Source organism: Amborella trichopoda, chromosome 9, assembly GCF_054954075.1.
Source record: "Amborella trichopoda isolate Santa Cruz 75 chromosome 9, AtrichopodaSantaCruz75HAP2 v2.0, whole genome shotgun sequence".
Lineage (NCBI taxonomy): Eukaryota > Viridiplantae > Streptophyta > Magnoliopsida > Amborellales > Amborellaceae > Amborella > Amborella trichopoda.
The window spans coordinates 8,930,627-8,944,474 of NC_142344.1; the positions used below are offsets into that span (position 1 = coordinate 8,930,627).

General features: G+C 35.1%; 1 protein-coding gene across 1 annotated transcript; it reads left to right on the forward strand.

Moving 5' to 3' along the window:
• Window positions 1-8,612: 8,612 nt before the first annotated feature.
• On the forward strand, window positions 8,613-9,657 carry LOC18424187 (uncharacterized protein At1g76070). The gene has a single exon (XM_006828779.4). The coding sequence runs from the start codon at window positions 8,747-8,749 to the stop codon at window positions 9,479-9,481; it is 735 nt and encodes a 244-aa protein (XP_006828842.1). The 5' UTR covers window positions 8,613-8,746; the 3' UTR covers window positions 9,482-9,657.
• The last annotated feature ends 4,191 nt before the right edge of the window (window positions 9,658-13,848 follow it).

Here is a 13,848-nt window from a genome sequence, read left to right on the forward strand (position 1 = left end):
CAACTTCACCTCTTGAACCCTTCCTTGCCTACACATTGTAAGGTCCTATTAAATGAAGCAAAATGTTTGGTTTTTATTTTATGCATTTATGTTTTTCTTTATTTTTCATTTCTCTATTTTTTATTTTTCTCAAAAGTTATGTTTTGAATAAATTTATTGGTCGTCTTACTTAGGCATTAGATAATATATATATATATGATGCGGTTTGTATAGAGCCGAGGTTCTAAACGATCAAATTAGAGCCGACCTTTAAATAGTGTCAAGAAATATGTTTTTAATGCTGGAAAGTTTTGTGATAGGCTTAAATTATATTTTCATCTTTAGTTGTAAAATTTAAGGCTTCAAAAAAAGTGTAGATCGAGAAGATTTATGAAAACTTGAAAATATTAAAAATTGACAGTCCAAAAATGCGTTATAAAATGCACTATTTATGAAACTTGAAATCCATTTTCTTCTCATGTTCATGCATCTGGATGTGAAGATGATCAATTTGATAATATCTGGGCATCAAAACAACCTCTTCTAGTGAAAGTTTTGACGTACGCTCTAATTTGATTGTTTAGAGCCTAAGCTCTATATAAACTTTCCCATATATATATTAGGGTTTTCATTTGAAATTTCAAGAAAATAAAAAAAAAGAAGTTTATATATAGGATTTTTAACGGTTCACACCCATGAACGAATCTGTATGTGTATTTCAATTTTTTGTCTTCATTTTGGGGTTTTCCTAAATAATTTTGAGAAATCCAAAATATTTTATAAGATTTATTGTTAAAAAATAAAGTTTATAGGCAGGGCTTAGATTTTTTTATTCTTGCATGTTTGTTGGGTAGGGTTTAGATTCAATTGTTCTTACTTTTTTTAGTTCTAATTTTCTTAGAGATTCATTGTATTTTAAATTGCAAAATGATAGTGTGGTACGCAAATAGGAACCAGACTCTCGATATTCACAACTTTTTTTCAATCAAAATATGTTCACCAACTCTTTTCACAAATCGACTTAGTTTGATTTTAAAAGTTCTTGTTGTTTTTCAAAATCATTTTCAAGCTCGGTAGGGCCTAACCGATCTGAATCAACCGGTTCGACTAGGAGCAATGGGTTCCTTGTCCTCCCGGTTCGGTTTTTAAAAACCCTGACCGGATCAATGGATTCAATTGCCCCACTTTAACCCTCTACTCTTTGATCTTCTTCTTCTTTCTCTCTCGTGTTGCTCTTTTTTGCTTTTTCCAAAACCAAACTTAAAACTACGGTAAACAACCAGTCTTCATTGGTATTCAACCATATGTTAATGTCTTACACTGATTTTTTTATGAAAATTGGTTCATGCGGGCCGGATTCTACATATGTGGTCGAGAAGTATAAAGCAGCCATCTGAAAGATGGATGCAAATATGTGTTTCATTTAAAAACAATTAAAACTAATGGTCCAAATGTTTTCTTACTAAAATTATTATTTTTAATTTTAAATTTTTTTTTTTTTTTTATTTGTAATCTTTATCTTAGAGATTAGATATCCTTAAAAATTAAGTTCAAAAATCTATCTCAAAAATAGATTTATTAAGGGACCCGTCTTTCCACATGTGTGGGCTTGCCCCGCATGCTAACCGTGTCCTTCTTTTATATGTCTCAAGCAATGGATGATACAGCCAAAAAACACAATGTCTTCTCTATATCTTAATCACTTGACAACATTTTCCTAGAAAAAATCCCAGAAACCATATTCTCAAAACTCATTACCCATCCGAGAAAATATCACCTTTTCAAACACCTTCTCAACAAGATTGACAAACCCCATTTGAAGAAAGGGATTGACTATTTGTCAGGTGGTATACGCTACTCTCATCATCATAATAATCAATCACGAAGAAATATTAACAGAATAAACAGTTTTTTTTTTTTTTTGACAAGTATAATCAACAGGATTTTATATGAAATTTTAAATTTTTTTTTTTAAGGAATCATGGGCAAGATTCAGAGGAATGACAAAAGCTGCATCGCCAAGAGGCTGGTCAAAAAACCTAAGGGGGAATGGTGGCGGAAGAGATGACTAGCTAAAGATGGATGAGAATGAGAAAACTAATAATAATAAAAAAAAAATAGTGATTTATAAAAGAGGGCCAATGTGATTAATGCCCCTCGCAAATAATCATGTGTGGAGAACCTCATAGTTGGGCTCACCTATTCGAGCCTTCTCACAATATATACGAATATGCACAACATAACCTTTACTTTTATAGGACAAGACACCAAACAGTTTTGTGTGTGAGTATGAGTGGAAAAGTATATAAATAAATAAATATTAATAGATAAAAAAATACACACGAGATTTATGTGGTTCACCTTTTCAGATATATCCATACGAAAAATAATAATCAATCTACTAAAAAATTGGAATTAAAGTATCTTCCAAGAGACAAATTCTCTCTCGGGTTACAAGTCTCTTCAACTCGATCTTTTTTGAAAAGGAAAAGAGGAACACTAAAGAAACCCTGGCCCTTACTTTGGGCTTAAATAGAACTTCAATGACATGCCTAGCAAGTCATTGTATATTATGCACCCCATACAAAGGTGCAATAGCTAATGGGATCCCAGAAGGGGTACCCCAACACAAAATCGATCCAGGAATCTTGTGATTTAAATACATGGGATTGTATATTACGAAACCAAGGTTTTGGTACAAAGAAGTCAAATTCACTTGGTTTTGGTACAAAGAAGTCAAATTCACTTGGCCACTTGACGTGAAATTTAAGAGAAAAAAGTGCAACATTCAAGAAATTTTATTTTAGGTTTTGTATTCAAATAATGAAAAACATTTTCAACCACCCAATTTCAAATCCAACTATCAATAATAATTGTGACCTCCTTGTATCAAAAGTAAATGGGCTCATTATATACATTTCCTAATATATAGTCTTGAAAAGTATATCTAATTATGATATTATGTTAAAAAGCTCCAAAATCCATGAAAAGCCAGCTAGAGCAAAGATATACCTAAAAACCCACTAGAAATGGTTGTTTACATGCCAAAAAACCTCTAGATATGGTTGTTTACATGCCAAAAAAATTAATTATCTCGATCTCGAGATATGTGAATATGAAAAAAATTCAAATCCTAAATAGAGGACATATTGTAACACATTATATGGGCCGTCTATTTTTAAAATTATCCAAGTACTTATAGAACTAATCAATTTGCACTATTTTTTAAGCTTAAAATCATAATCAGCGATGAAAATAGATTTCCAAAGCATCATAACAAGTTTTAAAAGAGAGCCTTACTTTTTATTGTTTGAGGTTTATACAGTTCTAAAACCTGAAAAGGAATTGAAAGGCTTGTCAGTCAAGGCTGTACATGTATAATTTCTCTTCCATACTCGAGAGTGGCTGCACATTTATAATTTCACCTCCATACCCCTTTGCTTCCCTTAGAGATTTAGGCCATGAGACACAAATTTTGTCATCGCTCTTGTCTATACCTTATCCATATCCCAGATCTCTATCTGTCTCTGGGATCTAAAAAAATGGTTCTCTCTCTCTTAAGCTTTTTGTCCTTTTGTCCCCTCATTATTCAGAACTAACTACTGTCTTACACACAGGGCCTTGGTGCTGGATCACCTCTTTTACCTATAGCATTGAATATTGTAATGGTGCATTGGCCTCTATTTGAATAAGTGACATATGTATGTTATATGAATATTTAGTTTTGGTATAGGAGGTTATACTTATTATTTGCCGTCATATGTGAAATTTAACGGTATGAGTTGAGCTACAAAGTTTAAAAAAAAAATTATGACTTTAAGTCTGATCAATAACACACTCCTAACTACCCCTGATTTTACATTAAAAAATTGAAAGTAATTGCGATCGTATTGTACCAATAATAAATGATCCTATTGTATACTTTTCCCTACTAAAATTTGGAATCGGGGCAACTCCAATCGGACATAGACTTAGACCACATGCCAACAAGTTCACTCGGGGCAAGAACTCCTAGTCTCAGTGTTTGGAAAACATAGATCACTTGGATAGATCGTCCGTCTTAAATACTGGTCAGAATCAAAGCTCAGCGGTCCATATCAACGATCTCATTGACTGAATTGACTAATAAAGAATAAAATTTTTTTAAATTTTTTTTAATAAAGAATAAAAGGTGGGGCAGATCAAGTGATTAGGATCCAGATCAATGTTTTTTAAAACCCTGCCAAGTTTGAAGCAACATGTTTTCCAACACTACTTCAATGTATATTAAAAATGAAAAAAGTTTATATAAAGTCTCAACCTTATACTATAAGAGTAAGGTGCACATAAGAAACCCCCTGGTGAAAGTTGTTTATATGCTGGAAAACCCTCAAATCGATCATCTCGACCTCAAGATTCGTAGAAATAAATAAATAAATAAAAGGGGGGGCTGTTCTAACACATTATCTCGACCGTCCATTTTCAAGTGTTAATAGATATGCTCGATCATTTATGGACCTTTAAATTTCATAATTGGGAATAACAAACATATTTTCAATATCATTGCAAGACATTTTCAAGTGTTAATAGATATGCTCGATCATTTATAGACTTTTAAATTTCATAATTGGGGATAACACCATATTTTCATATCATTGGAAGACTTTGTGGGACGGAAAGCCCATTCTCGACATAGTAAGTTTTGAGGCATAAGTTACTTCAATAATAGACTTCAATAAGAGAAGGTAGACACCTTATGCATACTTCACGCATTAAAAATTTAACCTAAGAAGAGCCGGATTTAAGATGGAAGAAGGTCAAGGTATACGTTATAGCTCATATTTGGAAATAATACAGCCTTGTCACCACAAACAAAATAATGGGCCTGTCATTTTCAGATCCCCCAAAATTACTCTTGTAATATTTTGCTGAACAATTTTTTTTGTTCACTGAATTGGACACCCACCCAGTCCGTTGTATCCTGTCCTCCTTTAACGCGGAAATGAGGTTAGGTACGATTTCTTTAATGCATACGTTGTGGCCTTCCCTTGAATAATCATAAATAATTGGCCTCAAGAACACCTTTTTCCACAATAACAATAAATCCCAACCCTCGAAAGCAATGAAGTAGTCTTGGATCGTGCCAATGCCCATATGCTACTCGCCTGCCCAATTAAACCGCCGGCCTCTCTCTCTCTCTCTCTCTCTACGCATGTGGAGCAAAGACCAAGTTAAAGCAACAGTCCTCTCTCTCTCTCTCTTGGTGAGTCTGCTGAGAGGTAGGACTTGGGCTTAGGATGTAGCGTTGCAAATCGTCATGCGTTCACTAATTAAGTTTTGGTTTTCTCTCTCTATATAAGATCTGTTAAGAGAGTCCATCATAGAAATCTTTGGAGTAAATAGTCAGGGCTGAATTTTAAAACCAGCGTTAGTTATCGGGAACCAACGATCCAGATCGGATCCGATACGCAGATGATCTAGGTGCCTCCCACACTCCCGTATCCCCTTAATGTTATTATTATTATTTACTAACCAATTTTCCACAGGTTTGACTTATCCAGATCATTATCTAGCCGATCCAAATCTCCAGTCTGGTCGATCTGGGTGGCCATCAAAAACCCAATTCCAAGTTTTAAAACGCTCAAATTAGCTTATACCACAATGTTATACCATAATACGCAAAATACATATATGGTAAGTTTCATGTATCTAGAGATGCTTTTTTTTATATATACTAAAATCAACATTATTAGTAATGAAACTTTAAAAGTCATGTTGTCGCACCCACCATTCTGATCGCCTATACTGTGACTCTCAGATGTGAAGTAATTCCTCTCGTCATTTCGCGGAACTCTCTCACCCTTGTAATTTTTTGTTGGGGTCATTTAAAACAAGCTTAATAAAAGCTCGAAACAACCACCTAAAATGCAAGAATGATGATTACCTAACTTTAAATAAGAAACAAGAGGAATCCTGATTCACCGGTATCTACTCGTTAATATATCCCCTCTGTTAGGGCTCAGCTTCTCAAGAGAGACGGCAATCTTTTTAAGTGAACCTTTTTTTTATATATGGTAACAACCCCATGGAAGAAGGAGATGAGAGAGAAGACATGGTTAAAAAAGAATGTAGATATGAGGACCTCATTTCTTGTATAGTGAAAAAGAATGAAAAGAAAAAGGCAAAATCATTTATCTTAACTCGTTGAGGTCGGCTGCACGAATCATGTTTTATCATTATATTCTATACTCTAAAATTTGAATAAAATATATCTTAATCGGTAATGTAGATTCAGAACTCATGCACTCTAAACTCTAAAGTCTAAATAAAGGTAAAAATAAGAGTGTGGAAGAACTATGGTATACGATTAGGATAGGCTGAATGGGGCCATTTGCATTGGCTGGATTTCTAATTCAGTGAAATTGAAGGCAAAAGACAGAAATGTTTGCATAATGATTTAATTGTTTAAAATCAGAGACATTCAAATTTAAAAAAGAATAAATGTATCAAAATACACATAAGATATTAACTATTTAATATTTTTACCTATATGTTTTAGTTTAATATCAAAATGACATGATATTGAGTTGGAACAATAGAAAAAAGGTAAAATGTTAAATAGTTGAAAAGTGACCTGTATTTTGATAAATTTTCTTTTAAAAACCTAGAAGCGAAAGAAAAAAAAAATTCAAAATTCATGGGTTAGATTTCTTCATTTTGAAACTCAAATCCAAAAAGGTTTGAACAAATAACAAAATGCCTCTATTATTACAAAAATTATCCGAAAAAAGGGAGAAAGTAGAAAACTGGTCAATCATGCATGAAAATTTGAAAAATAGAAATAGTCAAAATTCATATGATTTTATTTATTTTTATATTGTATATTGTGAGACCATTTACTTGCAACCACCCGATATGATATCCAACGGAAAATAGTGATTGTGAGCTCTTTGTACTAAAAGTAAATGGTATTTTTGTATACTTTCATTTTTTTTTTCCTTTTTTAACAAATGTAACTAAAACTTTGTATGAATTTTATTTTTAACGATAAATCATTTGTACATTTGTAGATCAATTTTGCTTTATGGGGCAGAATATTGGACGGTCAACGGTCAATAAACAATATACCCATAGGATGAGTGTAATTAAAATGAAGATGTTCAGATGGATAAGAGACAAGATAACAAGGGATAGATTTTGTAGTTGGTATGGCTTTAATAGGTGATCAGATAGAGAAAATAGGCTTAGGTGAGCTGGTCATGTGTTGCGTCGACCTAGCACAATACATATTAGGAGGTACAAGTTGGACTAAAAAAAAAGTAAGGATAGGCCAAAAAAGGCATGGTTGGAAGTAGTAAAAATATATGAAATTTATGGTCTCACTGAAAGTATGACATTGATAGAACAGAAAGACATATCAGGATTCGTGTAGCTGATTCGAAATAGTTGGAAAAACAACACATGTTAAGAGGTGTGAGTTGGTTTAAATAGTCTTGATAGAGCTAAATAATATACCACGATTCGTATAGCTTAGCCGAAATAATTAGAAAGACAACATATGTTAGGAGGTACAAGTTGGTTTAGGTAGAAGGCTAAAAAAGAATAAGGGTAACCCTAAAAGGACATAGTTGAAAGTAAGAAAAAACGATGTGAGACTTATAATCTTACAGAAGGTATGACCCTTAATAAAACAAAACAGCATATCAGGATTTGTGTAGTTGATCTGAAATAGTTAAATAAATAAATAAAACCAAACTCGATGACGAAATTTTCTATACTTGTCTAACAAAAGATTCTCAAACAAAGAAAATAAGAAAAACCCCTCAAATTTCACCATCTTGAAAACTGGAGATTACTATAAAATGAGAAGTAATCGTGGTTAGATTTTCAATAGTCCAAACTAACTCATCTTGTTGCACTAAGTGGTGGTTATCTCGTTGCACAAGTGGTGGTTGGAACTTGGAATTAGCTAAACTCCTGTCAACATTCGTCGGCCCTCTTCCAATCAATCACAAACCGCAAGTCACAAGATCCGAAGAGTACCAAATAAACGTAGTCATTGGACTACACAACACTCTCTCATTTTACATCATATTATATTGCTCAAGTTTTCAATTGAACAGGCCAATATTAAAGGCCGGTGGCCGGTCGCACTTTGACCTGGCAATCTCACCTAGCACATTGTCTCACGTTTAAACTATCCAAAAAAGATAACTCTTTAGAGAGAGAAAATAACAACGTAAGCATATCAATACTAATCCTATGTAAGAACCAGGTCCTAGAGAGAGAAACCCAATATTAAAAGATAACTCCTAGAGAGAGAAAACAACGGAGGCGTCCCCATACTGATCCTATATAAGAACCAGGTCCTAGAGAGAGAAACCAAATACTAAAGGGAAGATAACTCCTAGAAAAAGAAAACAACAACGAAAGCGTCCCAATACTGATCCTATATAAAAAACCAGGTCCTAGAAAGAGAAACCAAATACTTGAATCTAATCCCATTCCTAGAGAGAGAAACCAAATACTTGAATCTAAGAGCACCAATCTAGAGAGGAGCACCAATCTAGAGAGAAGTCCTTGAAACCCATGAAAATTCCTGGTTTTAGAGAGAGAGCAAGTGGGATACGAAAACCCATAAAGTTTCTTGTGTGTTAGAGAGAGAGAGAGCCCTTCTTCAATCTGCAACTCAGCCTTCGGCGCAAGATTAAAGAAAGAAATCCCACAAAATCCCTTGCTAGATAGATAAAACCAAGAGAGAGAAAGAGGGGGAGAGAGACAAAGAAGCATGGAGAAAGCCTTCAAAGGGCGTAGAGGTGGCCTCTTCGCCTTCCTACCCAAGCAAGTCCCCTGTAGTCCAGGCCACGAAAAACGCCTGGATAGCTCCTCAAAGCTCAGATCAAATACCGGAAAAGGATTTTCAGGTCCCATAGTCTCCATGATTCCAGCAGAAGCTCGTCGTAAAATCGACACCAACAATAGCCACCGTTTTGAGCCAACCTCACCAAAAGTCTCATGCATGGGCCAAATCAAGCACAAGAAGAAGCGATCCGAGAAGAAGCGATCCGAGAAGAAGCAATCCGAGAAGAATCAACCAGAGATGAAGGAGCCGAAGAAGAAGGGGATAGAGCTGTCCAAGATTTTTCAGCGAAAGAAAGGTGGTCGAAAGATCGAGGCGGCGCCGCCTGCTTCAGAGCCATTTCCGCCTCATCTGGGTCAGATGATGAGATTTTCGAGCAGGAGAGAAGCACCGGGTTTGGCCAACTTTGACTGGAGGGCGGCGATGGTGGACGAGGGAGGAGGAGACAAAGAGTGTGGAGGAGGAGAGAGAGAGTATTACTCGGATGAAGAGAGAGAAAGTGGTTGGGAGGTAGAGCGAGAACGGGAGGAGCCTTTGGTGGCGTTTTCTTGTCCCATTGTGGTGGCCGGTGGAGCGGCGGTGGTTCCCAGAAAGGAAGTCAATCTTTGGAAACGAAGAACGGTGGAGCCGCCACTGCCCCTTACACTGCGTACAAAAGATTGAAGAGAGAGAATGTTAGAGAGAGAGAGAGAGAGGTTTCGCGTGTGGTTAAATTGTTTTGATCGAAAGAAAGGGGAAATTAATATTGGATTGGGTTTACGTTTGCCCCCCATTGAAAAAGATATTCCACTTGTTAATGGCGTTGTTGTAAAGGGAAAGGTTTGTTTGGAAGTTGAAAATTCTGAATAATTTCGAATTCTTTATAGACTTTAGTGTAGAGAGTTTCTGGTTTGGATTTGGATTTGGATTTGTTGCGCCGGCCATTTGATTTCGACGGTCGGTTTTGAGAAGGAACCGTGGATGGCTTGTCTGTGTACTGTACAGCATACACAATAGCTATATAATGCTAGCTCTCGTGGACCTCCCTAGCCGTCCGATGTCGGATGACGTTTCGGATGTCTCTTTGACGGTGCCCAAGCTTTCCATTGTTGACATCTGACGGCTAGGATTTCTCCAGCAAACAGTAGAAAACTGGATGTACTAGTATCTAATAATCAATCTCTCCGATCTTACTGTTTCTTTCAGATCTGGTGTGATCTCTCTCTCTCTCTCCCCTCACCCCTCTCTCTTCAAGTTGCTGAATTATGAATTGTCATATTTTCTAGTTCAGAATAAATCTGATGTTACTTACCCCAAGAAAAAAGAATAAATCTAATGTTCCTGTTCCCATAAATCTGGTATGATATCTCTCTCTCATTGTTTGTTGCTGAATTATGAATTTTTATCCAACCCAAAAAATTATGAATTTTATACTCTAATGTAAAATTATATCCCCAATTTAATTGACCCCACCCACCCCTCTCCCTGATTTAGCATGTACTGTTTTCATCAATCAAAATCCCAATATATATAAATAGAAGGGAAATTTATAGAATTTGAGTTTATCTCATCTTGTATCTTGTATGGAAAGATTACGGAAACATATCCATTTTTAATGGATGACCTAATCTTTTATTATCGTCTATCTATTTATGCCTTTTCTATATTTATTTAGTGGAAAAATTTATATAAGAATGCAACCTTATTTATTTTTAGAAGAAATGGTATAAGGATATAGAAAATTGTTTCATGCAAGCTTGACCTTCTTTTTGCCTATGCGGCCCATAAAGTGTAAAACATCTATTTTAAAGCATCTATCTTAATGATGGATGCAAGTAGGTGTTTCATCTAAAACAATGAAAACTAACAGTACAACTGTTTTTTCCATGTTAGAGATTGCATGTCCTTAAAAATTAAGTATTAAAATTTATTAAGAGGCTGTTTTTACAACTGTTTTCTCCATGTTAGAGATTGCATGTCCTTAAAAATTAAGTATTAAAATTTATTAAGAGGCTGTTTTCTCCACGTTAGAGATTGCATGTCCTTAAAAATTTATTCAGAGGCCCACATACGCATGTGGGCTTGGCCACAAATCAGGTCTAGAGTATATATCCCAAAAGAAAATCTACTCCGGGTCCAAAGGATATATCCCAAAAGAGAATCTACACCTTGGGAGGAGTAGATTGGCCATTTATTCCCTCTAGTAAAAAAAACCCCATTTAGGATTAGGACTCCAAATTTTGGGGAATAACCTTCTTAACACAGATTAATTTCAATAAAAAGAATTTTTTATTGCACTCTCTAAGCACTTATAAAAATAGTGTCCCAATTTGAGTTTTTTTTTTTTGAAAAAATAATCATCTAGTGATTCTAAAGTGGTCACCAAAATTTCAAATCGGAAAAAATCCTCCCCTATAGTTTATCTGACCGTGCTCAGTATATGATCATTCTTTTACCAAAAATATAAAAGAGCGAGTAAAAACTAGATGATCATGTTCCCATGCAAAAGACTAACTTTTGAAGATTCTTTTATCTGAAATTTTGGGGATCACCTAAAAAAATACTAGATGATTATATTCAAAATCTTAGATCTCACCTTCGAAATGATTTTTTTTTATCTGAAATTTTGGGGACCACCTAAAAACACCTAGATGACTACATATTCAAAACCTTAGATCTCACCCTTCAAAAAATTGGACGGTTTCTATCCAATTTTGGGGCATTATTTGTCTCAAGCCCATAGAGGATGTAATTTAGAAATTCTTTTTAGTCAATATAGTTTATGGGTTGAAAAGGTTGAAAATCCATATATGCTCATGAAAAATACTGACCTGGTGATTTACTTACTGTAAAGTGGATCCTAAATTTTTCAAGTAATCTTATGGTTCCACCATGTACACCTCAATCAAATCTTAGTCTTTGTGGATTCCAATTCCAAATTGTACTAAAATTACTTTGCCAGGAACCTTCTAACAATCAAATCTTAGTTTTTGTGGATGCAAAATTCAAATTGTACTAAAATTACTCTGCTAGGAACCTTCCAATAAGTGCTTAGGAACCTTCCAAAAGTCTTGTATCATACAAGGGTGAAAGTCCTCTCCTAGTTAGTTTCCACGACAAAATTAAGTATTGAATGTCTATTTTGTTAGAATTTGTGGGAGCATAAAATGGAAAGTGGAGAGAGAAGAAGAGAGAACATGACATTTACGTGGTTCAGGCCGAAGCCTTACGTTCACGGATCCAAAGCCCAACGGGCTACATCTTCACTATTTTTAGATGAATGTTTACATCAAGAAGTACATCTATATATAGAGGACAATCACACAATTACAGGAGATAAAGAAAATGTGATCTAGACTTAAAAAATATGCTCCACATCGACTCTTGCGGTTTATATAGAGCTGAGGCTCTAGACAATCAACGTAAAGGTGCACCTTCAAGTAGTGCCGAGACTTGTCGTTTCCATACTGAAAATATTTGTGATAGCCTTAAAATATATTTTCATCTTTCATTATAAAATTTAAAGCTTAAAAAATAGTGTAGATCGAGCAGATCTATGAAAACTTGAGAAAATTGATGGTCCAAAAATACATTACAAGTTGCACTATTTTCAAAACTTGAAATCCTTTTTTTTCTTCTCACGGTCCATGCATCTTGATGTCGAGATGATCAATTTGAGGATATTTGAGCATCAAAACAACCTCTTCTAGTAAAATTTTTTAGGTGGGCTCTAATTTGATAGTTTAGAGCATCGGCTCTTTATAAACTTTTTTTGATATATATATATATATATATATATATATATATATATATATATATATATATATATATATATATATAAGTTTTAATAGATTTAAATATTAAAAATGAATTATTTTATAGTAGTGATCCTATAAGACCCTCTCTCACCCATATATGTAAGACCTCAAATGATCACCATTAAAGTTGGCACGGATTTCTAAAAAAGATATCACATGGGTGTGGAGACTTGACTTTCTATAAATCCATGTCAAATTTAATAGTGATCCTTTGGGATCTTCCACACATGGGTATGGATGGGGGAGGGTCCCATAAGATCATTTCTCATTATTTTAACAGAATTAATTATGGTCCAATTTAATAAGTCTAAAATCATCTTGTTCAAAATTTAGAAAAAAAAAAATCCAGATTCAAGATGTGGTAGTCGAGAAATTATCGAAGTGTCTGAGATGGACTTTGAAAGAGCTGCTGCACTTTTATAAGGTGAATTAATTGAGGCATCATAATTCCATTGACCCAAATCAGGCCAGCATTTTGTTAAATGGGGACAAAGAAAACCATGATTCATCTCATAGGGATTACGATGGTTCGTCTCCATTAGAGAATCAACGGTGGAGACGTACTCAGTGCATTTAAACCACTCCCACTGTTGAAACTTCTAGCAATTTAAGGAGGGCCGATATTAGGTTGAATCCCCAAAAGTCACTTGTGGTTGCATCTGACTTAGACTCAATTAATTGATAAAGTTTGGGTGTCCTACCAATAAAAAACACGTTCGCCGCATTTGAACATGGCATGCATGACATACACATCGATGCTACAAAACGCGGCTTCAGGGTCAACCCACATTGGCCGAGGCCAGATCACCTTGGGCCTTGGCCAAGGCGTCGACAATCTGGCCGAGCCCAATTTTCTTTTTTTTTCTTTTTTTTTTTTGCCCTCACTTTTCATCTATAAAGGCCCCGCTCGGCCCGGACAAAGCCAAGGCTGGAGCCTCTTTGATCAGGCCTGAGCTGGGCCAGTCATGCATGGACTAGGGTTGGGCAAAGGCCCGGACTAACCGGCCTATTGCCAACTCTATTGAGGGCATGGTTCACCACAATTATTTTGAATTTGAACCCTCTATTGGCAATATTTTCAGTACAAACAGGCTTTCAAAAGTGTAACACCAACAAATGCATCATTTTCCTAATGTGAAAAGTGAAGTGGGAGATGTTAGAATACTTCAAAAAGAACAAGAGCCTATTGCATACCTCGACAAGAGCTTCTTGTGCCTTTAGGTCAAGATTGAG